The sequence below is a fragment of the Olea europaea genome, chromosome 1 (genome assembly GCF_002742605.1).
Source record: "Olea europaea var. sylvestris chromosome 1, O_europaea_v1, whole genome shotgun sequence".
NCBI classification, from domain to species: Eukaryota; Viridiplantae; Streptophyta; class Magnoliopsida; order Lamiales; family Oleaceae; genus Olea; species Olea europaea.
This window is the reverse complement of record NC_036237.1, coordinates 24,993,593-25,021,155: the sequence shown is the minus strand read 5'-3', so window position 1 is coordinate 25,021,155 and position 27,563 is coordinate 24,993,593. Positions and strand designations below refer to the sequence as shown.

The 27,563-nt window shown below is 34.8% G+C and overlaps 2 protein-coding genes and 1 pseudogene across 2 annotated transcripts; all 3 read right to left on the bottom strand.

The window, feature by feature from the left end:
* Nucleotides 1-752: 752 nt before the first annotated feature.
* LOC111406373 lies at nt 753-2,869 on the bottom strand (annotated as a pseudogene).
* A 49-nt stretch (nt 2,870-2,918) lies between these two features.
* On the bottom strand, nt 2,919-3,309 carry LOC111395307 (wall-associated receptor kinase 2-like). Its single transcript, XM_023021312.1, has one exon. The coding sequence runs from the start codon at nt 3,292-3,294 to the stop codon at nt 2,929-2,931; it is 366 nt and encodes a 121-aa protein (XP_022877080.1). The 5' UTR covers nt 3,295-3,309; the 3' UTR covers nt 2,919-2,928.
* A 7,613-nt stretch (nt 3,310-10,922) lies between these two features.
* On the bottom strand, nt 10,923-13,468 carry LOC111398311 (protein trichome birefringence-like 3). The gene is made up of 6 exons (XM_023025232.1): nt 13,107-13,468; nt 12,760-12,991; nt 12,125-12,296; nt 11,788-11,987; nt 11,551-11,709; nt 10,923-11,460 (listed from the first exon to the last, which is right to left on the bottom strand). The coding sequence occupies exons 1-6, from the start codon at nt 13,285-13,287 to the stop codon at nt 11,127-11,129; spliced, it is 1,278 nt and encodes a 425-aa protein (XP_022881000.1). The 5' UTR covers nt 13,288-13,468; the 3' UTR covers nt 10,923-11,126.
* Nucleotides 13,469-27,563: the final 14,095 nt, after the last annotated feature.

The window sequence follows — 27,563 nt, the reverse complement described above, 5'->3', positions numbered from 1 at the left end:
TAGATCTTTTCTAATTCAAACTTTTACTTGGCCAAGAATGGGTCTCAATCTTCGACTTAAAATCTGAAACATCCTTGTAATGTTGAAAAGTAATTTTGGACTATATTTTGGTCTTTTTTTTCACTCAATTTGACTTCTAATTACATCCAATTGACCTCTAGTATTTTCAAATCTTCATTGTGAAGTCCAACACAACTTTTGAATATTTACACTTCAGTCTCCAAACTTTGGATCTTGCACCTTTTTGCTGCTTTCTTTCAATTCTACTTTTATTCATCAAGTTTCACCTAACAAACAAAATATATAATAAATTAGGTTATAATTGTTCAAAAGAATTATTAAATGTTTATTTCTTTTAAGTCCCAAAATGCACTTATTAACACAGAAAATGTACGTGATCATCTTCTTTGGAGATCTCACTTCCTTTGGAAGTTAGAGTATCAACAAATATTTTCATCCCAATGAGGAATTAATTCCTTCGTACTCCATTTTCATTTCGTAAGCATCTCGAGCTGAAGTCTGCTTTAATTTATATTTGCATTGCATTTCATTGCAAATTTCTTATCAGTACACAAATGACTTATTTGGTACGCTTGACTGGATAATATTAAACACATTAATGAAGGAAAATATATTATCACGTACATTACTGTCTGATACTGTATGACAAACATACCCAGATAGTCACATGTAATATTGTAACAATCAATAGTTTACGGATTGGAGAGGGAAAAAAAAAACACACACACACACACACACAAAAGATTCATTTTAGAGAAGAGGAAGTTCATAGAAGCAACAGAAATTCAAACACAAAATGATAGCACCAGAGGACCTTATTGTCGAAGGTGGACACTTTCCACCATTTACCGAGGAGTGTTGATCGCATGTATCTTGCGGCTGTCCAAAGTATATTGTCCAGAATACTCACCAGTACTAAAATCAGGATTTATGGAAACTTGATATAGGTCAGATTGCTCAGTAATGAAGCCCACACCTTCACTTTCTTCAGGATTTTCTTGTTGACTCCATGGATGAACAATGTATTTTCTCATCCTTTCTAATTCCATTGCCACTTCTTTCATTGTTGGCCTTTCCTCACCATTTAACTTGAGGCATCTTTTGACAAGCTCAGCCACTGCATTAAATTGCTCGAAACTCCCTTCCCTCAGAATTCTTGGGTCGAGAATTTTGAATAGACGATTGTACAACAAAATATGTGGACAGGTTTCTTTCCTCTTCAGTTTTGTCAGTAGAGAGTGGTTTCCTTCCCGTCATGAGCTCTGCTAGAACCACTCCAAAACTATAAACATCGCTTTTCTCTGTCAGTTTTCCTGTATGGAAGTACTCGGGATCCAAATAACCTAAGGTTCCTTGGACTAGAGTAGTCACTTGTGTTTGATCAATAGGCACCAATCTTGAAGCTCCAAAATCTGCTATTTTTGCAGTATAGTATTCATCTAATAATATATTGAAAGATTTGACATCTCTATGAATAATTGGCATTGCTGATGCAGAATGAAGATAGGCTAATGCACCAGCAGATTCTGCAGCAATTCTCAAACGATTTTCCCAAGAAAACCAAGGCTTTCCCCCACTGTTATGGATATGGTAAAAGAGTGTATCGTTTGGGACATATTCATAGACCAACGAAGGAACTTCTGTCTCCAAACAACATCCCAAGAGCTTAACCACGTTTCGGTGGTTAACTTGGGTCAGGATAATTACTTCGTTGATAAATAGTTCAATTTGGCTTTGATCCATTATTCTCGACTTTTTTATTGCAACTATACGGTGATCGCTCAGAATTCCTTTATAAACTGTGCCATAACCACCACGGCCAAGGATACGATCTTCAGCATAGTTGTTGGTGGCCTTCTCTAGTTCTTCCGCAGAAAAAACTTTAGCTGATTCCAAGCTACCTTCAGTTGAAAGTTGCTGCTTCAATAGAAAACCACCATTTTGTTGGAAGAATTTCTCTCTGAGTTTAATTATCTTCCTTTTTTGAATGCTGAAGTATGACCAAGTAATACCGATCATCAAGGCCAAGAAGCCAAAACCAAGACCTGAAAAATTTTGGGTCAGCATAGATATTGAACTTAGCAACTCATGCTGAATTAGGTTAATCTCAGTAAATTAAAATGATGATCACCACTTTTTACCAAAGCATTAAACCTGGACATGATTACTTTTACTATAATTTTCATCAATTCCAGAATAATGATAAATATCAGATTTTCGACTTACAAAACTTAGGCCTTTTATGATAAAATCTAGATTGATGTAAAACAGGTCTACAGTAGAAAGGGTAGGGAATTGTTTCTAAGCGTTTTCAGTTTGAGACAAGGATGAGTCCTACTCAAATATTGGTTTTGGTCTAGTTATTCAGAAATATTCCTCTCTGATGCTCAGTTTCGGTTTTTTTTCTTCTGTATTAGTGCAATGCAGTGCAACGAGGCACTCCTTTTTTATTTGGTTTACAAATCTTTTCATCCTTGCCGGTAAAGTCAGAGATATACAAGAATTCTTATCAAGCAGAAATACCTAAAGACATCGTCGTCACTGGGAACCGTGAACTCTGTGTATTGCCGCCGCGGCCATCTTTTCTGCCATCACTGAAGTATCCACATGGGCAAGAACAATTATAACTTCCTGCAGTATTAGTGCATATTCCTTGTGGATCACATGGATTATTCTCACATTCGTTTACATCTGGCAGACAAAATAGGATATTTATCTCAAATAAGTCTGAAAAGTGAGTTGATAAATTTCATGTTGTCTATTATATTCGTTATGGCCTAAAAACAGCATATGAACCTTTGGCCCTCGTAGCCATTGAAACAGTCGCAGCGGGATCCTCTAAGACCATTATCAGAATCAATGCATTTACTATTTAGGTGACATGCAAAATCATTGGATTTCTGAGCTTCAGTTTTGAGTCCCAATCATCCAATCGAACACAATTGGGACATTTTCTTTAGTTCTGTTTTTGAATGTCTTATCAGAAAGGTTATACGTACGAAATGTAAAGTTGTCCTCCTCACCAAGAAAGGCATAACCACAAGGATCAAAGGAACAGACCTCAGTGTGATTATCAAGGCTTCCTAGGACAACGGAAAATCTCTGCAGGCCCTTCGGTATGGAGGTTTGACAGCAACCAATCCCCGAACAGTACCCATCGAGCAGATCCTCCTTTTCAGAACAAAGGGAAACGCATCCACTCGTGAAGTTACGCCCTTCTGTCCCTGCTATTAATGCTAAATCATCGCATCCAACGATGGTGAACTTATTCATTTCAGAAAAGAAAAGATATTTTGTTAAACGAATGGACACAGACAGGGGCGAATCTAGGGACTTGAGTCAGCACGGGCGGCCGTTGACCATCTACTGTCGGCCGCAATAAAATATTAAGAGTCCTTTTGATACTCGATTTTTTTTGCAAAAAATGCATTTTGAAATAATGATTTGATGGAAAACGTGTGACTAAAAATAAAGAAAAATTTTGAATTTACGTGTAATATTATTTTATTGAATAATATATGGATAAAAAGAAAAAATATATTTTGAAAAAAATGGGAATCGAACAAGGCCTAAAGTATAAATATAATAATTATTTTGTTTAAACTGAACATATATAATTTTGTTATAAGAATAAACAGAACTCATTAAATGGCATTGTTGCCAAAATTTGTATAATTCAAAGGAAGAGTGCAAATTTGAATCTTTAAAATTGTTTGCAATAAACCAGTCAAAACTTAACAAATATTATTTTGTTAAATTTAATATCACAATTCAAAGGTACCATAATAGTTAAATTAACAATAATTCTTACTTGAGATTACAAGTTCGAACCTTCATTGTCCCTTCCTATTGTATTTTGATAAAAATTATAGAATAAAAATAATACATAACAAATCATTGACAAGCCTCCATTTGACACTCATTTTAATCATTTTTACACAGTAGCAACATGACAATTCATGACAAGAGGTCAGAATTGAGTCAGAACGTATTTTTTAAGTGAAATGCCATTGAGAATGGACTGACTATTTTGCCCTCGGATTTTACTTGGGAATGTACACGTGCCGCCCAACACACAAAAATTTAAGGGCATTGATAGGGACTTAAAAATATGGCAACCATCACTTCCATTTTTTGACGCCATGCGGAATGTATATTGTCAGAATTAATTGAAAGTTGTATTACCTTGGGACCCACAAATGCTTCAAAAGTGAGAAAAAATTAGCTAAGAATGGGGGCAAACAGGCCGACTCGAACCCAAGACGTCAGGTTTATTCACGCCAGCTCTCACCAACTGAGCTGCAAGGAATTTTTGAAGATAAAATCAATTACCAGAAATATTAGGTAAAAATTTAATATACGGTTAACAAAAAAAAAAATTCTCCCACCGGACACAGAGTTCCCCCCTGTATAGTTGCCAAGGTTGTTATAGGCTTATAGCAACTGGATGCCACCCAATTCTTGATTCGCAAATGAGAATCTGATATATCTATAATCGTCCCGTAATTATGAAAGGCTTGGGAGGGTTTAAAGAAGTGTTGCAGTTGATGTCAAACAATGGATCTATAGAACAACCACTGCCTAAGCCAATGCCAAAAGGGTACGGAACAGTTAGATTTCCACATTTTCTCTGGCACCTGGGCTTGGTTATGTTTTTCCCTTTAGTTATGGTTTTGGGGGTTCGGGTTGTATTGACATTATCAGAAGCGGCCAAAGACAACGGAAGCCACAGGAGAAGGAAGAGAACAGAATGCAGAAGCATGTTTGTTAAGCTAACTAACTCGATGTGATTTTCATGCTTAATGTTATAAATAGGCAAGAAACAGTACTCTTGAACAAAAGTATGTCCCTTTGCTGCATTATCCATGCCTTGAGGCCAACATCAACTGAATATTTATTCTGAAGAGTCATTCCCTTTTGCTGAGTTGAGAAGTTCAATATTGACCTAATTTAGCGTGTATTTTGACTGAGTTCTATCTTACTTCATGTGATTTCATGGCCCGAGCTGAGTAAAACATTGTGAGCTCATCTAAAAATGTTCGAACTGATAGAAATGGACCTAATAAAGTCAAATGTAAAGGTTGAAATTATCCAACTACCAATCTCGCAATAAGAGAAAAAAACCTGATTTCATATTCGGATGAATATTTCAATTGCAACTACATATGGGTATCTTGTCCAACTACTAAACGTACAATAAGAGACAAAAACCTGGGGCAGATTTCAGGGGCGGAGCTAGGATCATTATTCAATGCGGGCAAAAAAAATTTGATGTGTCCGTATCCTTTACATGCTCTAACAATTTTTTTTCGATTGTTATCTTTATGACAAATATGGCCGTGCTCGCTTTGATTATCTACTTTTATAGAGCCATGATTTTGTCTAGCGGTATCGTGTTACTTCCGTCAACTACTTCCTATAGGTCTTGTCCTTGGAGATAAAATTTTATGTAAATTTTTCGCGTGGTATAATTTTTTGTTATTGAACTTTTTCATTACGTCTACAACTTTTAGATTTTCTATCGTGATTTAATTACCTCTTTGTAATCAAACAAACTTTATAGAAGTTTTAGAATTTCCCTTTGTTCACGAACTCCAAAAGCTCAAAAATTCGTCTATGATTGCTACTCTCTAATATCAAATTGTTAAATTTAAATATTAAAGAAACAATTTAATTGATGAAAATTTATGTAATATTTTGTCACAAAACACACTCTCTCTCATCAAATACCAATCCACGCCACCTCGGCTGACTTTTATCATTTGGTGGATCACTCATCAAAAGCGATTATTTTCAGAGACCAAAAATCACCCTCATGAACATCTAATCAAATTTTTAATTACCAAATGGGGCAAAAAGGGTGATCTATTTATTTATTTCAGAAAAATAGTAGTCGTTGAGAAATTTTGAAACGGGACAACCTTTTTATGATTTCTACAGGGAGAAAGAAGAAAGGGGTGAAAATGATATCCTACCGTCTCTCAATTTTCTTAATTGATTACATCAGTGTGTGTGTGTGTGTGTGTGTGTGTGTGTGTGTGTGTGTATATATATATATATATATATATATATATATATGGTTCTCAACAACACTCACTCCACTTTGCTGCAAATTTTGTCTCTCTCTCTCTCTCTCTATCACAACACTCGATCCACTGTCTCTCACTTTCTCTGTTTCTCTTATATATATATATATATATATATATAGACACACACACACATCATAGCACCAGAGCACCTTAAAGATTTTTCATTGTTGATGATTTACTCACTTTTATGAGCTTTTCCCTTCCAATTTGTGGGCACCCAGAATCGAACTGAAGTGTGAAAGGAAAAGAGCCATATGCCCTCACTGGACCCTTTGTAGCTCTGCCCCTGGCAGATTTGTCAATCAATTTAAATGAGGCAGGTTCTTGTAAATCTGGAAATGAAAAGCTTAAAGGCAAAGTCAAGGAAAAAAAGAAGTCGGGATCAAAAGTTGAAGAGAAGAAGGGAACATTCCTTGCTTCAATATCATGAAGATCGCTTTTTGAAACATTAGGGGTATGAATCCACCCCTTAAACAAAATGGGATTCGGGAGTTTATCAAGCAACATTGCATTGATATTATGGGAATTTCGGAAACAAAATTAGGGGACCAAAAATTGAAGAGGATTTTGCGAAATAAGTTTGATGGCTTCATGCAAGTAAATAATTTTTGCACGCATAGGGCCAGGAGGATCTTAATTTTGTAGAATCCATCCAAAGTTTTTTTTGGATGTGATGAAGGTTCATCCACAAATTATTCATTGTAAAGCTAAGTTCTTTTACTTTTCTTGTGAGTTTTGTTTGTGAATTTCATACCATGGTTAACCGAAGGCCACTTTGGAATATCATTATGGAGTTGAACGCAAACGTGTCGTTGCCTTGTTTAATTCTTGGTGACTACAACAATGTTCTTAAATTTGATGAGAAATGTAATGGGACGGACGTTACCCCTTATGAAATTAAAGATCTTGCAAATTGTTGCTTTCATGTGGGTCTTACGGATGTGCGCTCCATTGGTTATTATTACACGTGGATTAATGGTTCGGTTTGGAGCAAAATTGATAGGGAAATGGTCAATAATTTTTGGGTGCAAAATGGGGCATATGTTGATGCAAATTTCCTACCCTTCGGATGCCTTTCCGACCATTCCCCTTGTATTGTCTCTATACATGACCGTGTTGGTAGTGCTAAAAGACCTTTCAAATTTTTTAACATGCGGACCAAGCATGAGGACTTCAATGATTTGATTCGAGCTTGCTGGAATTTTTACTTGCGAGGAACAAAACAATTAATCCTTTGCAAGAAATTGAGCAAACTTAAGGGTGCTTTGAAAGGGCTTAATTTTAAGCATTTTGGGCACATTTCGGCTAGAGCAAGTGAGGAAAAAATAATTTTGAGGCTGCCTAATTACAGCTACATAATCAGCCCATGAATGTGCATTTTCAACTTTTGGTTGTGAAATTGAGGAAGAAGACCGTTGATAATGTGAAGCGAAACGTAATTTTTATTACCAAAAGGCTAAGTGTGTCTTCCTTAAGCAAAGTGATAAATGCACAAAGTTCTTTCACTCGACGGTTAAAAGGAATTCTAGGAGGAATTTTATTGCTACTATACTTAAAGAAGATGGGACGTATACTACATCACAAGATTAAGTTGCCATGGAATTTATCAATTTACTTCTTTGCTGAGGAAAAATTGCCCTACTCGGCCTATTGAGATGGATATTGTTACTAATGGTCCTTTGGAACAAGGCAACACTTTGATTCGGGACATTTCTTGTGAGGAAATTAAAGATGCACTTTTTGATATTGAAGATGACAAGTCTCCCAGTCCGGACGGTTACACTGCTTGTTTTTTTAAGAATGACCGGGAGACTATTGGTGATGATTTTATTGGGGGTATCATGGAGTTCTTCTCTTCGGGTTTCTTCCTCAAACAAATCAATCACACGGTCATTGCTTTGGTACCTAAATCGGATCACACCCCGCATGTTGGTGATTTTAGGCCCATCTCGTGTTGTAATGTTACTTACAAAGTGATTGCTAAAATTCTTGCTTCTAGATTGAGACCCATGTTGGGAGACATTGTTGATCATGCACAAGCTACTTTTGTGGAAGGTAGGATTATCAGGGAGAACATTCATCTTGCCCAAAAACTCTTAAGGCAATACAATAGGAAAATGATTGCTCCAAGATGCCTCCTAAAAATTGATATTTCAAAAGTTTACGATTCGATAAGTTGGGATTTCCTTAGAGATGTTCTTCATGGGTTGCAATTCCCCTCGGGATTTGTTTATTGGGTTATGGAATGTATCACTTCTACATCATATTCTATAGCTTTGAATGAGACTTTGCATGGTTTTTTCAAAGGTAGGAAGGGTCTTCGACAAGGTGAACCCCATCCCCCCTTTTTATTTGTGCTTTGTATTGAATACCTCTCAAGATTGCTTAAAGCTACCACGGATGATAGTGATTTCAACTTTCACCCAAAATGTGGCCCCCAAAAGATCACACATTTAGCTTTTGCGGATGAGTTGATGCTATTTGCTAGCTGAGACATTATGTTGATAAAAATTCTCATGGATTTCCTTTCAACTTTTGGTTCGGTTTCAAGATTAAGGTTGAACGTTCTTAAATCCAGCTTGTTTACTGCTAGATTTCATGGACAGCTTCTTGAAGATATCTTGGAATTAATAAGTATTCCAAGGGGGAGTATGTCATTTCGGTATTTGGGCATCCCCCTTGCATCAGAAAAACTTAAAGTAAGTTGTTATGCTTCTTTTCTTGACAAAATAACAACATATATTGGTGCATTGAATTGTTCTACATTATCTTATGCAGGCAAGATTGAACTTATAAGGGCAGTTCTTCAAGGAGTCGAATGTTTTTGGCTCTCTATTTTCCATATTTCGGCTACAATTATATCAAGGATTGTTAGCCTTTGTCGAAAATTCCTTTGGGGATCAAAAAAGTCGTTAGTTGCGTGGAAGAATCTTTGCCTTCCAAAAGAGGAAAGGGGCCTTAGATTAAAGGACTTGAAGATGTGGAATTTAGCTTTACTTGCTAAATCCCTCTGAAACATTCATCATAAAAAGGACACCCTATGGATTCGGTGGGTTTATCAAGTTTATCTCAATGGGACTTGTATTTGGGAGGTTCGTCCTAAAAGAGATCATTCTCCACTCTTCAAGAAATTGCTGGAAATCAGGGACATTTTTTGTGAAAATGGTGCTGCCCAACAGTTTTTAACTAATGGACAGCAAGGGGCGTCGGGTCAAATGGACGCTGGCATTACCCCTTCTCGGCATGCTATTTTTGGGCCAAATTACACTGCTGGGAATGCACAGAACTTGGGGAAAAATGGGCACAATCTGGACAGCATTACAGACCGACAGAATGCTCCATTCGGTAGGCAGTTTCTGGAATTTTTGGACGAAAAACTGGGCTGTACTACAAGTGATAAATTCAGCCCGAAAATGGCCTACAATTTCTTTAGGCCTAAGGGTACATTCAAGACTTGGGAAGCCGAAGTTTGGAAACCGTGTATCACACCGAAGCATACTTTTATGCTTTGGTTAGGGGCCCAATCAAAGCTTCTAACTAAAGACAAATTATTTTTTTTGGATATTGATCGCAAGTGTGATTTTTGTGGGCATTTTGTGGAAACTTGCGACCATATTTTCTTTAAATGTTCTTTCATATCTACCTTATGGGGAAATATTAGGTGATGGCTCGGCATTAAGAGATCTATGCTAACACTTGCTAGTGATCTAAAGTGGTTGAAAAAGAAGGCCCGTGAGACTTCCTGGCTAAGTAAGGCGAAAATAATTGCTCTTGCAAGCACCGTATACTACATTTGATTAACAAGCAATAGGAAGATTTTTGAGGACCTCTCACCCAACTTGGATGGCATTGTGAGATGGATCAAGATATACGTATACAAAGTTATGTTTACCTTGTATCCGGATGTCTTGATCCATTTCGAATCCTTGGCATTGGGTCATTGATCTTTTATGTATTTCACTTTCTTTTGTCTTTTCTGGGTATGCCTGGAGTAATTTTATGTGACATTGGCTCTTGATTCGCCCGGGAATACTCGGTGTACTTGTAAATGAAACATTTTATCAATGATATTTACATTTACCGATCAAAAAAAAAAAAGAGAGACAAAAACCTGATGTCACGTTCAGATGTATATTTCAATTGTCAACTCACATATGGATTTCTTGTTCAAGTGCATATCGTCATGGCCAGCATGACAACCCCAGTGACATTTATTAAGTTAAACCAATGAAAAATTGTACTAGTTAATGTATTTGTCCTAATCAAAAGATTAATATGAATCTAATATCAATTCCTTAATCTCTTCTAATCTTGAAACAGAACTATCACTAAGGGCAAATCACATTTTTGTCGTTGCAAATCACGAACTAGTGCTCACCTTCAATAAATTAGAAATTCACGAGTTAAGGCTCGCCTTCGATAACTAAGATTTTGCCAAGCTTGATTCTCTTGTGTTTGCCTCATAAATAATTTCAACAATCTCTTCACAAGTCAAAACTCATGAACCAGTAGCAGAATATGAGAAACCACAACAACCCATTACATGATTCAATAAGAAGCGAGCCAACACTTATTTTTCTCCAATGTCGAGCAAGGCATTCTACTAAATGTGATTATTTTCAAATGCCATTGACAGATTTTTACCGGTGAATAAATAGAATTGGGCGCTATGTCAATTCCATTGAATTAATTTACATTTATGAAGAGAATATAGTAGATTTTGTAATGACTCTATAAAGTACAAATTGAGACAGAGCTTCTCAATTTCAGTTATAATAAAATAGATGAGTATGTGTAATACAACAGAATATATTTTTATGAAGCATCAGAATTAAGAAGTGTAATTCTCTGGTACGAAAATTTCAATTGCTTTATCAAATGATTCAAACTACCTGCAGAAGAAATCAAAGCAGCACACAAGTAAAAAATAAAAAAAATACAGCAATTATGAGAAAGTATACATCGTTGACATCTTGTTGTCAAGAAAATGCATAGATTGTCATACATTTATTTCTGCTACAAATGAGCATAAAATATTTGATTCCAGGTATCAGGAACTCCTGGTAAACACCAATGTATGCAATCTGCATAATGTAATGGATCAGCCTTCTCTTCATCAGTCAATAAGTTGCCTCCCATCTCAGTATAAATTGACGAGTGAGCATCAATTCTGTATTCTGATAGTTGAGTTATGTTGATTACTGTAACAGGAACTTTCATCCTTTCGACCACGCCGGCCACCGCACTCATCATCCGCTTGTCCGAACCGGTTCCCCAGTGTCGTTTCTTCGTTATAGGCTTCGTTTCGTTGAAACATTTAGTCCCGTTCATCTTGCCCCAATCTGCGCTCCTGAAGAGAAAAAGGACGAAAGAAATGGTATCAGTTGATTTCGAAATGCTAAAAGCTGGGGAATTTTCTTGCATAGGAGTTGAGAGAGACCTTTGGTGTGTAGGCGACATGGTAGTAAAGAACACACGTGTTTTGTTTGGATTAATGTTTGAATCGACCCAATTTGCCCATGTCTTTAGGCCTATTCTGTAAGAAACATGCGCATCTAATTCTTCGTAACCTTCTTCTCCATTGGCAAAAGAACCCCATCTGTGGTTCATTAGACGCAGTTTGAATTAAGATTAGTTCATTTGATTTGCAAGCATGTTCCTGAACAGGAGAACTTACAGTGATTTGATATTGAGGCTACTCGTCCACCAAACATAAGTATTAAAGACAAGGATATCAACTCCTGTCCAATGCTTGGCATGGTTGGCAACTGAATCAACTTTTAGAATTCTCTTCTTTGGATCTACTATTATATGAACGTCTGAGTTGGACTCTACTAGAAATGGAGCCCAGTAGAACTCAATTGTGGCATTGTATTCCTGAAAAGAATGTGAAACTTTTTGGCTTAGGAATTCATGAGGAATATGAAGAATTTATATAAAACAAGACACGAAAATTGTCAGCTTATAAGTCAATAATTAGGATTATGAGTAACAAAATGCTGCTTTCTATGTACCTTAGCTTTGAAGACTGAATGCATATGGCCTCGTTTCATGGATTTCTGGTGTTGGGGTATCATGGATTCAACAAGGCAAACAAAGGATTCCCATTGTCCTCTTTGAAGTGAATCCCCCACAAACATTAGCCTTTTTCCTTGAATTTTTTTCAGCGCAATTTGAGGATCAAACCTGAACACAAAGTGATTGCAGAAAGTTGTATATCTGTTACAATACAAGAAATTTGAGTACAGAAGATTATGCATAAGATAGAATTGCTTTTCATTTTATGATGCACGTCGAAAGATATAGAGGTGTCAAATGTGTTTCGATGACCTGATCCAGGCATGTCACAGTCCCCCCTACAGATGGGCAGTGTCCGGCCTGGCTACAGGGGCTAGTGACCTGCCTGGGTCATGTCAGGGGTCGAACAACCTCTTCTTAGAAAGGCTGAGAAAGATCAAATTTGTAGGCTATGCCAAACCCACATATTCTTCCTTTTTTTCTTCTTCCGGCCCCCTCGGGATTTTTAGTCAAGTGTCGCTAAGGGATTCCCCTTCCAAAGGAAATGCTGGCAGGGTAGAGCTCAGCAGAGGGTTCTAGAATAGGGTAGGGACATGAGTATTTTGGGCGTGCCTATAATGAGGCAACTTACCTAGGCAACATACAATCATCAGGCTGCCATTGCCAATGACGGTAATCAAAATCAAGGCGTCCGTTCTTGACACAGGAGAATTGTCTGTCCACATATGGGCATGTGCTGTCTGAGTACAGCGGCTTAACTGATCGATTGAACACCCATTTTCCATGAGCTAGACTGCATTCTTCTGGATCAAACTCAAACCTGTCATCATCTGCATAACTAATTGGCTTGATGTACTCATCACCTGTCAAATCATCAAAACACAATATCATCAAATGGCCTGGCATTTTCCATAACAGGAAAAATATTGTGGAATCGCCTCGTCTAAAATTTAAACTTTAAAGCCATTAAACACTTACGTGACTTCTTCAACTTTGCAGCATGTCGTTTAGCACTGCAGAACGTGAACCGGAAGATGGAACCGGAAGAAAGAGGGCTGATTCTTTCAGTGTACAAGAGAACTACGAACGCCAAGGCACAAACAGAGATGGCAATGATCGACAATGGTACTTTTCCCCGCTGATACTTGAGCATGCCCATGTCCAACAGCTAATAGGAACACTCTGAAGGGGAAAAGTACAGATTGAAGATAAATAAAAAAGGAGAGATTTGTAAAGGATAGGCAACACAAGTGGGGGAAAAAAAATTAATGATGAGCACAATTGAGAGATGTTTTGCAGGTTATTTTTTGCGGGTTTTTGAGTAGACGTGAAGCTAAAGCCATATATATAATGCAAGAATATGTACACAGACTTTATGTTATGTGAATTAGAACATAATTCAACTTGTTAGTGAGTAAGGTGGAAGGGAAACCTCTTGGGCTCCTCATCTCTTTTACACATAATAGAAGCTATCAATCATTAGTTGGGAAAGGTATTCTGTTGCAACAAAGTCAATTCTCTCTCTTGTGTTTTCTCATAACTTGAATATACAGTAACAAGAATTCCACATCAAAGGTTCAACTTATCAATCAAATGGTTCCCTTGAGAGCAAATTAGTAGATTTTGATAAAAGTGAATGAAATGTGTTGTTGAAAATTTGGTAAAAATTGCAAGTTTCATAAAATATATGATTAAAATTAATTAATGACTTTGACTTCAATTTATCAACCTTTTATTAGCTAAATCAAACACGTTCTAAAAGTATTGTTTAATAAAAGTGTAGCCTATAAACATTTTGTAAATGTGTGATGAAGATAATTATATTAAGAATATGATTATTCTTCTTGGACAGGGCTTCGGCGATGTGGCGCCCCCCTATAGCAGATTAATACCATAAAAAGATGTGATTTGTTTGTTTACTTTTCTATTCGACGTGTTAGTTTATCCTTATGGAGCTAATAACGATAACAGTTAAAAGGAAAATTCATGAATTACCTAGATAACTTGTTCATGACTGAAGAAAGAATAGTTGTTTATACAGAAGAAAATCCGCAGATTTTCTTTCCACTTAAACTTTGACTTAATATTGGAGAAGAAATAGTTAAATAACAAAAGAGAAGAAGAAAATAAATCCCACATACAATTGTTAGATTTGCTGTTTAATCAAATCATTAATATGTTGTTAACAACCTTTTAACATAATTGAAATTATAATAAATTACTCATGATTTGAGTGACAAGTATTTGGGAACGTTCTTGAATATTGAATCAAACACAATGAATAGACTTCTCAACAGTTCAAGACTCTGAATTTTAACTGTTGAGAGAAAGAAGATGAGAAGTCATTTATCTATTGGTTGCGGTGGGATCCAAATTAAATTTTTACATCATGAAGGTTCTGATTTTGTGGTTGTAAAAAATCAACTGAAATAGATAAGATGAGTGCACATCAATTTTGATATAAATTTGGTGTTAAACAATGGCATGATAATGTTTATTAAAGGTGTAACATCACTTTGAAAGAATTTTGTGGCGTTGAAAATGTCTATGGCATGGCATGGCATGGCATGGTTAGTCTTCTTCTTACAAGGCCGTTTATTCTAACGATGTTGAATCACAATGAGTATCTTACTAAAGTCGAAAATATTGTTATTTTGTAGGTCTTCATAGTTAATTTCTTCTCTATAAATTGTACCCAAAAAAGGGGTGCAACATTTGGCCCGTGGGCACTCTAATATTTATGTCAATTACGGGAACTTAAAAAGATATTTGAAAAATGAGATTTATGTTGACTTAATTATTTTACGTGATCGTGTATTTTTGATGCAACATTAATCTCTAATTTGAGTTTTCTGAGATAATCGACCTCCGAAACATAAAATGCCAATTAATTTCTTCCCTTGTTCTTACACTCTTTAAAAGAGTTACACTATACAAGATAGTCCAACTGATCCTATAATAAAAATACAACTATCCAATAACATAAATAATGTTCCTATAACTATATTAAGAACTCGTTCGATATGACTTTTGCTTCTTGTAGAAGAGCTTTTGAAGAAAACTACCCTAATTTTTGTTTGAAAACTAATTTTTAAAAGCACCCATTTCGGAATTTCTTTTAGAAGAAGCCACATTTGACCGCTTCCTCTAAAAGTTCTTCTAACTATTGAAAGCAATTTCATAAAATTAACAAATGGATTCAAAAATACTTTTGAGTCCAAAAACTTCTATTGATTTTTAGATGTGAGGTAGAATAATAAATTTTTGAATGACATTCTTAAGTCCACATAGTTATGATTAAGCTCCTGTTCGGCTTTGCTAATAAAAAATAAAAGAAATTATTAGATTTTGATAAAAGTAGATGAAATATGTTGTTGAAAAGTTGATAAAAGTTGCGGGTCTCATAAAATATATGATTAAAATTAATTGATAACTTTGACTTAAATTTATCAATTTTTTTCAGCTAAATCAAACACGTTCTAAAAGTATTGTTTAATAAAAGTGTAGCCTATATGCATTTTGTAAATGTGTGACAAAGATAATTATATTAAGAGTAGGATTATTCTTCTTGCCACAGGGTCTACGTGGCCCTATCCATATAGCATAGTCCTTAAGAGTAATGCCATAAAAAGATGTGATTGGTTTGTTCACTTTTCTATTCAATGTGTCATTTTATCCTTATGAAGCAAATACTGATAACAGTTAAAAGGAAAATTCATGACTTACCTAGATAAATTGATCATGACTGAAGAAAGAATAGTTGTTTATACAGAAGAAAATCCACTTAAAACTTTGACTTAATATTGGAGAAGGAATAGTAATATAACAAAAGACAAGAAGAAAATAAATCCCACATAAACTTGTTAGATCAGCTGTTTAATCCCATCATTAATATGTTCTTAACAACCTTATATCATAATTGAAATTATAATTAATTATTCATGATTTCAGTGACAAGTATTTGGGAACATTCTTGAATATTGAATCAAACACACTGAATAGACTTCTCAACAGTTTAAGACTGAGAATTTTTGCTGTTGAGAGAAAGAAGATGAGAAGTCATTTATCTATTGGTTGCAGTGGGATCCAAATTAAATCTTTACACCATGAAGGTTGTGATTTTGTGGCTGTCAAAAATCAACTGAAATAGTTAAGATGAGTGCACATCAATTTTGGTATAAATTTGGTGTTAAACAATGGGATAATAATGTTTATAAAAGGTGTAACATCACTTTGAAAGAATTTTGTGGCGTTGAAGATGTCTATGGCATGGCATGGTTAGTGTTCTTCTTACTAGGCCGTTTATTCTAGCGATGTTGAATCACAATGAGTGTCTTACTAAAGTCGAAAATCTTGTTATTTTGTAGGCGTCATAGTTAATTTTGTCTAAACAAAGAAAATTTATCTGGTATTTTGAAAAATGGTTGTGATATTTCTCTCGAGACATTTCTTCTCTATAAGTTGTACCCAAAAAGGGGGTGCAACTTTTGGCCCGAGGGCACTCTAATATTTATGTCAATTATGGGAATGAAAAGATATTTGAAAAATGAGATTTACATTGACTTAATTATTTTATTTAATCGTGTATTGTTGATGCAACATTAATCTCTAATTTGAGTTTTTTGAGGTGCTCAACCTTGAAAACATAAAATGCCAATTAATTTCTTCCCCTGTTCTTACACTCTTTAATAGAGTTACACTACACAAGATAGTACCACTAATCCTCTAATAAAAATACAACTATCCAATAACAAAAAAAAAAAGGTTATGCTACACGTACATTAGGGTGTTCATAACGATGCCCACCCTCTCACATAAAGGGGGATTCATTTCGAATAAAATATAATTTATTCGAAGTGGGTCTCCCTCCATTTGAGGGGGGTAGACATCATTATGGATATCGCATTATGTACAAATAACATATTCCACAAAAATAATACTCCTATAACTATATTAAAGACTTGTTCGACTGGCTTTTTTCCTTATAGAAAAGTTTTTGGAGGAAGCTATCATAATTTTTGTTTAAAAACTAATTTTTAAAAGCACCTATTTCAGAATTGCTTTTAAAGAAAACCACATTTAACTATCTTCCTCTAAAAGTTTTTCTAACTACCGGAAGTAATTTCATAAAATTAGCCAAACGAATTCAAAAACAGCTTTTGAGTCCAAAATCTTCCATTGACTTTTCAAAAGTCATGTCAAATAGCCCTTTCTCGTTCTAACTAAGAAACACGTAAAACTAGAATGGTAAACTATTTAGAAATACAACAAAAAAATTTCTTGAAATAGAAAAACTCGTTAGTTATATCGTTCGTTCCCTTGAAAATACATTTATCCTCGAGGGTAGACTCGAGTAATTTTTTAAGCATAGTCTCTCGAACCAAGCATCTTGGAAAATCTTTTTGTCAAATGGGGACTTCTACATATTTCAACCTTCAAACATAAAACGCTCATGCTCTCTATAATTGGAATTCGTTGAATACTTCAATTTTGCAACGATACCACAACATTGTTTCATTGCTTAACAACCTTAACATGCATTGGAATCGCCATATCATTACATTGTTGGAGACTTCGACTTTTAATTAAAGAAGTTAATTTTCTTCAACATGTTTGTCATCGTGTCCGCTAGGTGATGAATTAAACTTTCCATCCAACATTCCGATATTTCTAGTGTGTGACGTCCCGAAAATTTTAGAATAAAAATTTATTTGTTTTATATGGTATAACAATATATTTTGAAAAATATAAAGACTAAAATGAAATAGGTTTTAAATTCCTATGTTTTGGGTCAAATAATTAGATTTTGATAAAGCGAGCTTTAGTATATTAATATTGGGCTCTTTTTATAGCTTGTAATTAATTAGAAGCTTTCAACCCAAGAAAAAGTTTACTTGGATAAGTTTGAGTTAAGATAGAGCCTGTCAAAGAAAATCACAATTAAATATATTATAAAGGATAACTTCCAATTTTGCTTAGCCTGATCACAGTTTTTATGTTACCCAAATTAGGAAGAGTCGTGTTGGGTATACAACACTTATTGCTGTACACCCATACACCCTCTCACAATGAGGGGATCCACAAATATATTATTCATATGAGCCCCCTCACATTGTGAGATGGCAGTACACAAAGCTGTGTACCAGCAGTGTACAAGAGGTTTAATCCAATTAAGAATTAGTTTAATCTAGGTTGGGTGAATATTATGCAATTGATAAGTATTTGATAAATGGATAAAGATGTATGTACACACAAGAGGGTTACCAAATGGTTTACACCCCCTCACAAACATGTGGGTCCCATCTGTTATTAAATAATTCGAGCTGTGGTCTCCACTTTATGTTGTGAGTAGTGTGTAAAAGATTGTGTACATGTAGTATGATCCTTGATCAATTGGGTTTTTTTTTCAGTACGATTAGAATTGTGTATTCCTAATCTAGGTAGTCTTTGATGGTTAATTTAATTAAAATTTAATCCTCATCCTAACTATCTAACCACGAGAACTGTGATTTATGGATTCCTTTTTTTCCAAGACTATGTTTCATCAACTAAAGTTGTGCTGGAATAGGATAGGCCCTATTTGCAAATTATCCTAATACCAATTTCAGATTCTAGTCCAATGCCTTATTTTGGATTATTATGATTTGTTATTAAAGTTTTATCCAAATACTAAAACTCAGTTTTATCCAATTTATATTAATAAGTGGTGGCAAATTGATTATTGATAATGAATACATTTCTTTTAGTTAATCCAAACTCAGTTTGATTATGATAGACTTCAAAACTAATTATTCATTAATTAGGATTCATCAACTAGTCACACTATAAATAAGGCATTAGATTAGTCAAATTTCACATCTAATTGTCTCCAACAGAAACGTCCCAAATTATTACTGGAAAACGAGAAGCCTTTCATCCATTAGAAATTATTTCAAAGCATTACACGCACCATTATCTAGAACTTGCAATCATATTTTTGAATCTATCGAGGCAAGATATTTTATATGCAAATGTTTTCGTTTCCTTATGCTTTTATATTCAATTAAATATGCATGGATTGCCAATGAACCTTTGGATTCTTTAAAAAGAGAGATGAAATCCTACGGGATTATAAGAGGACCTAAGATGGGTGTGTCGCTTGATCACCGATATACTCCATAATAATAGAGTGGTAAGAAGTGTAAATTTTATTTGTTATATAATTGTGTACGGAAACTGTCTATATCTTATTGAGTGTTTTCGAATGCTCACTCTTACAAAAAAAAAAAAAAATTCAGATTAGTTTGGGTCGATCAGAACTGTGGCGAATTTGTGATACGGACTGCCAAAGGAATCCACAGAAAAAGGAAAATAAACATTTAATTTTTTTCATGTCTCTAAATTATTTGTTAGTTTTATTTGTTCAAAAACTCGTTTGTTTACTTTAAATTGATAATTATGGTTGAAAATAAAGATTTTTTTATTTGGGTCGTTCCGCAATTGTTAAAAAGAAAATTGAGTTTTTTATAACACTCCAATTTTTATAAAAATTTGGGGAGTTAAATGTTTGAATACACACTGTACTTTGTAAAGTGTCACGTTTCACTCACCGTACTTTACTTTGCACCCGATTACTTACTGAACTTTTTTAAGTTGCACTCCATTGCTTACCGGCTAACTTCCGTCTCTTCCAAGCGTCTACGTGGTAAACGGTTTCACACATGGCTGTTAAAAACTAGAACACAAAAACAAAAAAAAAAAACAAAAAATGCCACGCACTTAAATGACCCAAACACGTCTCACCCACATAATTGAGCCCAAACAAGCCTCACCCTTTTGAACCATTATTGCAAGTGAATATATAATATCTCCCAAGCTCTCAACCACACAGTGGACGAATGAACCCTAGCCATCAAGAAACTAAGCCAAATATTACACAGTTGAAGCCCCACAAACCAATCACTACTTTTGGGGAAATTTATGAAGAGCACATGGAGGGACCACTTCTAGGTATATTCAACAATAGTTTTTGATTTTTTCTTCTCCCTCTGCCATGTATAATATATATTAAGGTTTTAAAATTAAGCACTAGAACATGCAATCTTGAGATGGTTCTGGAAATTTGGACCATCCATCTTTATTTCGTGATTTTTCCTTTTTTTTCATTTAAATCACAAAATCCCCTTTAAATTTAGTTAGAAATAGGGGAGATGAAATTTTTGGATTGTTTTAAATCTTTAAGTCTATTCTTTATTTTATGATTTTTGTGTGCTCTACCATCCATGTAAATGAACCTGCGATAAAGAAAATGATTTTTTTTTGTTATGTATTAAATTTTTTTTTGGCCATTTGTACTTTTAATTTTAATCACTATTTCTAGTTATGAAGTTAAATATCATATGCTATTTATTAAATGGTAATTCATCAGTTAACTAAGAATTTTGCAACCAAAATGTTTGGATTATACAATTCTGCCTCTTTGACATCTAGAGAATGAAACTGATTCTGATGATTTTCAATCTCTTTTTATGTGACAGAAACGGAAGAGCGTGACTCTGACTTCAATGATTCTAACAATGACATATCATCTGGTGCAGACGATGTGCTATTCGAAAAAAATGTTACAGAGGGAGTTGAGTTAAATTGTGATGAGAGGGCAACCATTAGACAAGAAAAAGGGGATCAAGCGGTAATGGTGCATGATGAACAGCCAGACATCGATGATATGGAATATCCATCGTCTGAAGAACTATTGTCCAATGTATCATCTGACGATAAGGTAGGGTATCGATTTTCAGAGTTTATGGCTGAAACGGATATGCACGATCCGAAGTTTGAGGTAGGTCAGTTGTTCAGTTCTATTCAAGAATTTAGGAAGGCAATTCAGGCTTATGGTGCAGTGAATGGCTATAATGTTAAGTGCAAGGCAAATGATGAAAGAAGAGTTCAAGGCATCTGTAAATCAGAATGCAAATGGAGAATACGGGCTTCTAAGATGAATAATTCTGAAACTGTTCAGGTGAAGTTATATATGTCTCAACACACATGCAGTAGGGATCGTTACAATCGTCATTGTAACTACTTTTTCATAGCCAATCGATACATTGAGCAATTCAAGGCAGATCCAGAGTGGAAAACGAAAAGTATGCAAGCAACCATAAAGGAAGATTTGAAAATAAACATTACCAGAAATGTCGCTTGGAAGGCAAGAAGATATGCGAAGCAACTGATAAACGGGACTATCGAAGAACAATTTGTGTCAATGAGGTCATATGCGGCTGAGGTATTGAGGGCTAATCCAGGATCCACGGTGATGATAAGACTCAATGGACAAGTGTTTCAAGGTATATACATATGTTTTAGTGCTTGCAAATTAGGGTTTCAACATGGGTGTAGAAAAATAATTGGAGTGGACAGGTGCCATCTTCGAGGTGTTTGGGGGTGGTATACTGCTCACTATAGTCGGGCTAGATGCAAATGACTGTATCTATCCTATTTCATACACTGTTGTCCAGAAGGAGAACACGGTTGCTTGGAGATGGTTTATAAAATATTTAGCTGAGGATATTTAGATGGAAAATGGGGTTGAGTGGATTGTGATGACAGATAGGCAGAAGGGATTAAGTAATGTCGTTGATGAGTTATTTCCAGAGGCGGAGCATGGATTCTGCATCAGACATCTGTACACAAACTTTTTCAATACGGGATATAAGGGGAAGACTTTGAAGGACTTGCTTTGGAAGGCTGCTAAGTCTACTACCTTAGCTAACTTTAGATTGCGGATGCAACAAATTCGTCAGGTTAGTGAAGGAGCATATGCATGGCTGAACGAGAGGCATCCGGGTGAGTGGAGTAAATCTCATTTTAGGACACATTCGAAGAGTGACATTTTATTGAACAATTTGTGTGAAGTTTTCAATAAAATGCTGATAGAGGATAGGGAGAAGTACATTGTAACAATGTTGACAGATATGCATTGGGGTTTATGACTAGGATTGAGAAGCGTCGAAGTAAGATGATTAGGTGCGAAGGACGATTGTGTCCGCGGATTAAGAAAAAGCTTGCTGAGATGTCTAATGAATGTATGTTACATTTTTCAGGGGGACCTAGATGGCAGGTGGACTACATGTCTGGGACCTATGTCGTTGACTTGGAAGAACGAAGTTGTGCATGTAGGAAGTGGGACTTGTCAGGAATACCATGTAGTCATGCCGTGGCTATGATAAGGAAGTGTAGAAATGATCCTGAGGATTATGTGGATAACTGTTACACCTTTGAAACGTACTTGAGATGCTACAATAACATCTTGAATCCTATTAATGGAATACGATTGTGGTCCCAATTGAACACTATACCCATCATTCCACCTTCATGGACTACTTCGCGAAGGGGTAGAAAGCAAAAGAAAAGGAGGAGACAAGCGGATGAAGATATTATTGCACACTCTAAGGGGGGATCGCATGTTAGAAGAAAAGGAATGGTATCGATGACATGCTCACTATGTGGACTAAAAAGACACAACAAAAGATATCACTCCAAGCCTAATGCACCGGATTTTGTAAGTACTTTATCTGCTGTTTACTTGATTATTTCAAATAAGAATAAAATCGAACTAACTAATTTTTCTATGTACAGGAATGGCATGAAGGATCATTGGAGCCAGTTGAAACTGGAAGGCGCACGACAGAAGAAGTTAGGAGACATGTTAGTACTTGTATTATTCTTGGTGCATGTGTGTAACTTATTGAAATTATAAGTTTTTTACTAACGTGAAATTAATGTTTGCGGATAGGGAAAACTGATTCCAGACCGCGGAAATGGAGCTTGTTCAAGTCACACGCATGATGAAGTCGAAAATTTTCAGTTCATGCCAACTCCAGGCTTCGAACATCAATCTGAAATATTTTTAAGTTCGTTCCCACCCTCCACTGACCATTCCTGATCAATTCGATATAAGACAATCTGAAACATTTTTTGTGTTACTATATTGGCAGGTGTAGTTGATGTACATAGGTAACTATGGGTGATGGTTTGGAAGGTGTCCTTATGATGGTATGGATGGCGTTCTTATCGTTGTGATGGTGCCCAATTTTTGTGTTGTTGCAAGTTTGTTTTTGGATGTAAAGGCAGCAATAATTTGATATCCAATATCATTTAGGTAATATGTTTCATGGCACCTTGAATGGAAACATGTGTTGACAATTTGTTGATATCACGTGATGACAATTTGTTGTGGTTTTCTAGCTGTTTTTTACTGCCTTTTTAAATGAAAAGATTATAACTGGGAAGGGAAAAGTGTATGATTGGAACAAATTTTCATCAAATTTTTAGAAAAACAGTTTTACCATTTAATAACAATATATTAATGATGGATACATAGGAACTCTATGCTTACAAACCAATAACAATAACAATATATTATTAATTGAAGTTTTACCTATGCTTACAAACCAATAACAAGATATTAAAGAGAAAACTAAAAATATTACACTCCATTACTGTTGGATGCATAAGAACTCTATATACTAGAAGAACACCGGCAACATCCATTGATCGCTGCCTGGGGGATGAACTGCAAGTTGAAGAACATTACGTTAACACAGAAGGCTACATGGTATGTTAATAGTGTGCCTTCAAGGAAAAAAAAAACTAAGATTATCAACGATTAACTCAATTATGCAAAACTTACAAATTGATTTGGTATTTTTTTTCATGATTTTAGTGACGAAGTAAGGTCTTTGTGGCCGAGGAGCCAAACCTGGAGTGAAAATGTCCTCTCCATAATGATCCACATGGGGTTGGATTTGTCGAACATTTCGAACTCCAACTTAATCAATCAAAAGCATTGGGGTCAAATTCAATAAACTATTAAATTATATAATCAAAATAATTTTGTAAAAATCAGAAGAAGTTTTACAGTTACCATTAGCCATTGCTTGCTCAGCTTCTATATCATCATCTTCTTTTGGCTCGCTTTCTTCTTCATCATCTTCATCTTCATAGCCATCAATATCATCCTTTTGGCTAGCTCCATCGTAATCGGTTGGTTCCATGGGTATGAAACTTTGACATTATAATGAATACATAATTAAATTAATAGGAAAAAATGGGCAAAAAAACTGCACAACGTACAATCAGCCACTTCCATTTCTGCTTCAGCATCTTCTTCGTTCTAATGCTCAACACTACTATTAGAATGCTCAACTGTAAGTTTTAATGAAATGCCACAATACTACTCACAATTTTTTACATATGGACAATAAAAAAATTACACATATCAACTCCACCACTTTTTGAGTCCATATCAATCAGACAACATCCTAAATGAGCATCGGAACCTAAGCTTGAACACAAATCCAACCAATATTTTACAATGTAATAGTGTAATTCGCTTCCATAGCCCACATTTTTGCTATAGTTACCATTTTTAACATCTCCTCCGCACAAAGGAAGGAGTATAGAGATTGTATATGCATCAAATTTCAATCCTTCATTTTGCATTCCCTTCACAAATTCCCACAATTCGTTATTATTAGAAAAACCGTTTCTTTTATTGGAATTTAGATTTGCATAACACAAAATTGCCGCATTCCAAGAAGACACATTTTTGTGAAGCATTTTATCAAACATTTCAAAGAATCGTCAATACTGCCACATTTACTATACATGGTCATCAAAGAATCGTCAAAATATAACACCTCTTGTTCCATCAATATAACAACAAATGCATGTGATTTTAACCAAAAATTACACAATGAAACTGGAATAATATTATCAATACAATATTATTTGGACCAACCAATGTAGTAGTAGTGATATCGGGGAGAAAAATGAAAAAATTACTGCAATACCTGTGTTTGTTCTCTCCATACCAAGGAATTGATGAAAACACCCTTACCATGTCTTCTATTTTCGATCAAATTGATTTGGGGTTAGGGTTGTCGGGTGATTTGGACTTTGGGATTTGAGAGAGATGAAGCTATTTCTTCCATTTTCGATGATATTGATTTGGGGGATAGGGTTGTTGGGCGATTTGGGGTGGTATACGAGAGAGATGAAGCTGTTATTCTTCTATTTGATTTTGAAATCACGCTTTCAAATTGGCGTGTTTGGGAATTGAATAATTAAGTACGTGTTTGGGTCATTTAAGTGCGTGGCATTTTTTTTATTTTTTTTTGTGTTCTAGTTTTTAACAGCCACGTGTAAAACCGTTTACCACGTAGGCGCTTGAAAGAGACGGAAGTTAGCCGGTGAGCAACGGAGTGTAACTTAAAAAAGTTCAGTGAGTAATCGGGTGCAAAGTAAAGTACGGTGAGTGAAACGTGACACTTTACAAAGTACAGTGTGTATTCAAACATTTTATTTGTTACCGATATACTCCATAAGAATAGAGTGGTAAGAAGTGTAAATTTTATTTGTTATATAATTGTGTATGGAAACTGTCTATCTCTTACTGAGTGTTTTTGAATACTCACTCTTACAAGAAAAAAAAATTCAGATTAGTCTGGGTCGATTGGAACTGTGGTGAATTTGTGATGCGGACTGCCAAAGGAATCCACGGAAAAAGGAAAATAAACATTTAATTTTTTTTATGTCTCTAAATTATTTGTTAGTTTTATTTGTTCAAAAACTCGTCTGTTTACTTTAAATTGATAATTATGGTTGAAAATAAAGATTTTTTATTTGGGTCGTTCCGCAATTGTTAAAAAGAAAATTGAGTTTTTCATAACACTCCAATTTTTATAAAAATTCGGGGCGTTACATAGTGTCACCACCAAAGATACACCATTGCAATTTCATTCAATTCTTCGAGCGTTCATCAGGTCAAAAATTGGATGGGCACCTTGGGTGTGTTTTGAAGCGACTATGGTGTTACTTTGTTGGGCATGTAATAAAATCTCAAAATTTTTCTTTGATATCTTGATCACTTGATAAATATTATGACTTTGCATCTAATGTCTCAAAGAAGTTCTTTGTCTTGAAAAATGAATGATAAAATTATATACATGTAAATTCTTCCAAGGGCCTCAACGTTTTATAAGCATGGAATCCATGTTCTCAACATTTCATTTGTTGTACCAAAATATTCAACCGTTTAATGTTGCGAGCATAAATATATCTACTTAACAGTAAACATCTATTTAATCTTCCGTTTGGTAAATTATAAACCACTTAGAGGAAGAATAATAATGATCTCACGGAATTTAAGGATAATAAATGAGTAATAGTAATGAATTTATGGTTAAAATCAATGTTTAATTTTGAATGAATTTATAATTTATTTGTAAATGACTGCAAAACAAAGGCTAAATCATTAAGGCATGTTTCGTAATAACTATGAGAATTGATTTTTTAACTGTTAGAGAGAAAAGTGGATCTCACTCATAAGTAAAGAAGTCAAAAATGACGATTGTAATAATGAAATAATGGTCAAAAAATGAATTTTTTTGGGTGAAAATCTCTACACGACGTGCACATGATATCTGACTATAAGAGTGCGTTTGATTGCGAGAATAGAATTTGCGTGGAAAGAAAATATTTTTTAGGTAATTCAATTGCCTAGAAATCATTTACATGGAATTTGATTGACTTAATTTTCTACCTAAAAAATATTGCATTTTTCCATCTTTTGGTATTTGATAGCCATTATTTTCCATGGAGATAACCATTTTTTCAAACTCTAGTTATTTGACAACCATTATTTTCTATGGTAATTATCAATTTTTCTACGGAAACTGTCATTTTTTCCATGACAATTAGTTAGTCAATTTTTTGATGTACTAAACAATGGTCACTTCACAATTAAATATGTTGAGTAATATCTCTGCTTATCTTTTTCTAAAGAAGTTGTATCTTGACAATAATGTTATACAATACAATAAAATTTACAACAATAAGGAAAACAACCTCACCAATTCAATTTTATACTCATATACGATAATTAAATATTTTCCATTCCAATGAAAAGTAATTATGAGATAATCAAATAAGCAATGATGCGATTATGTCCACCATAGAATAGAAGAACAAAAAGTAAAAATGAAAAAAAAAAAAAAATCTCTACCACGAGAGTAGCAATTCAAATTAACATAGATACCATAATTTTACATATGTTTGTTGAACTATCCAATCACGCCATCTTAAAGTATTGGAGTATCATGACCAATATTCTCAAAGACCAAATCAAGCACGAACTCTTCATCAGTTAAGCTCATAAATACTCTAGCCAGACTCTTATCTGATCGAAATACTTTCATGACTTGCATTATGTAATGCTTCTCAATGTTCATGCTTTGTAATTTTTCTAGAAGCAATTATCAATTGATGTAGTTTAGCATATATAATGTTGCTTGAATCTCCATAGCATTAGCAATTCTTTTAAATGATTCAGCAATGCTTGATAGGGATATGCGACTCTCATCATTGGGTTGTGTATGTCGTCGTCGTACTTTGTTA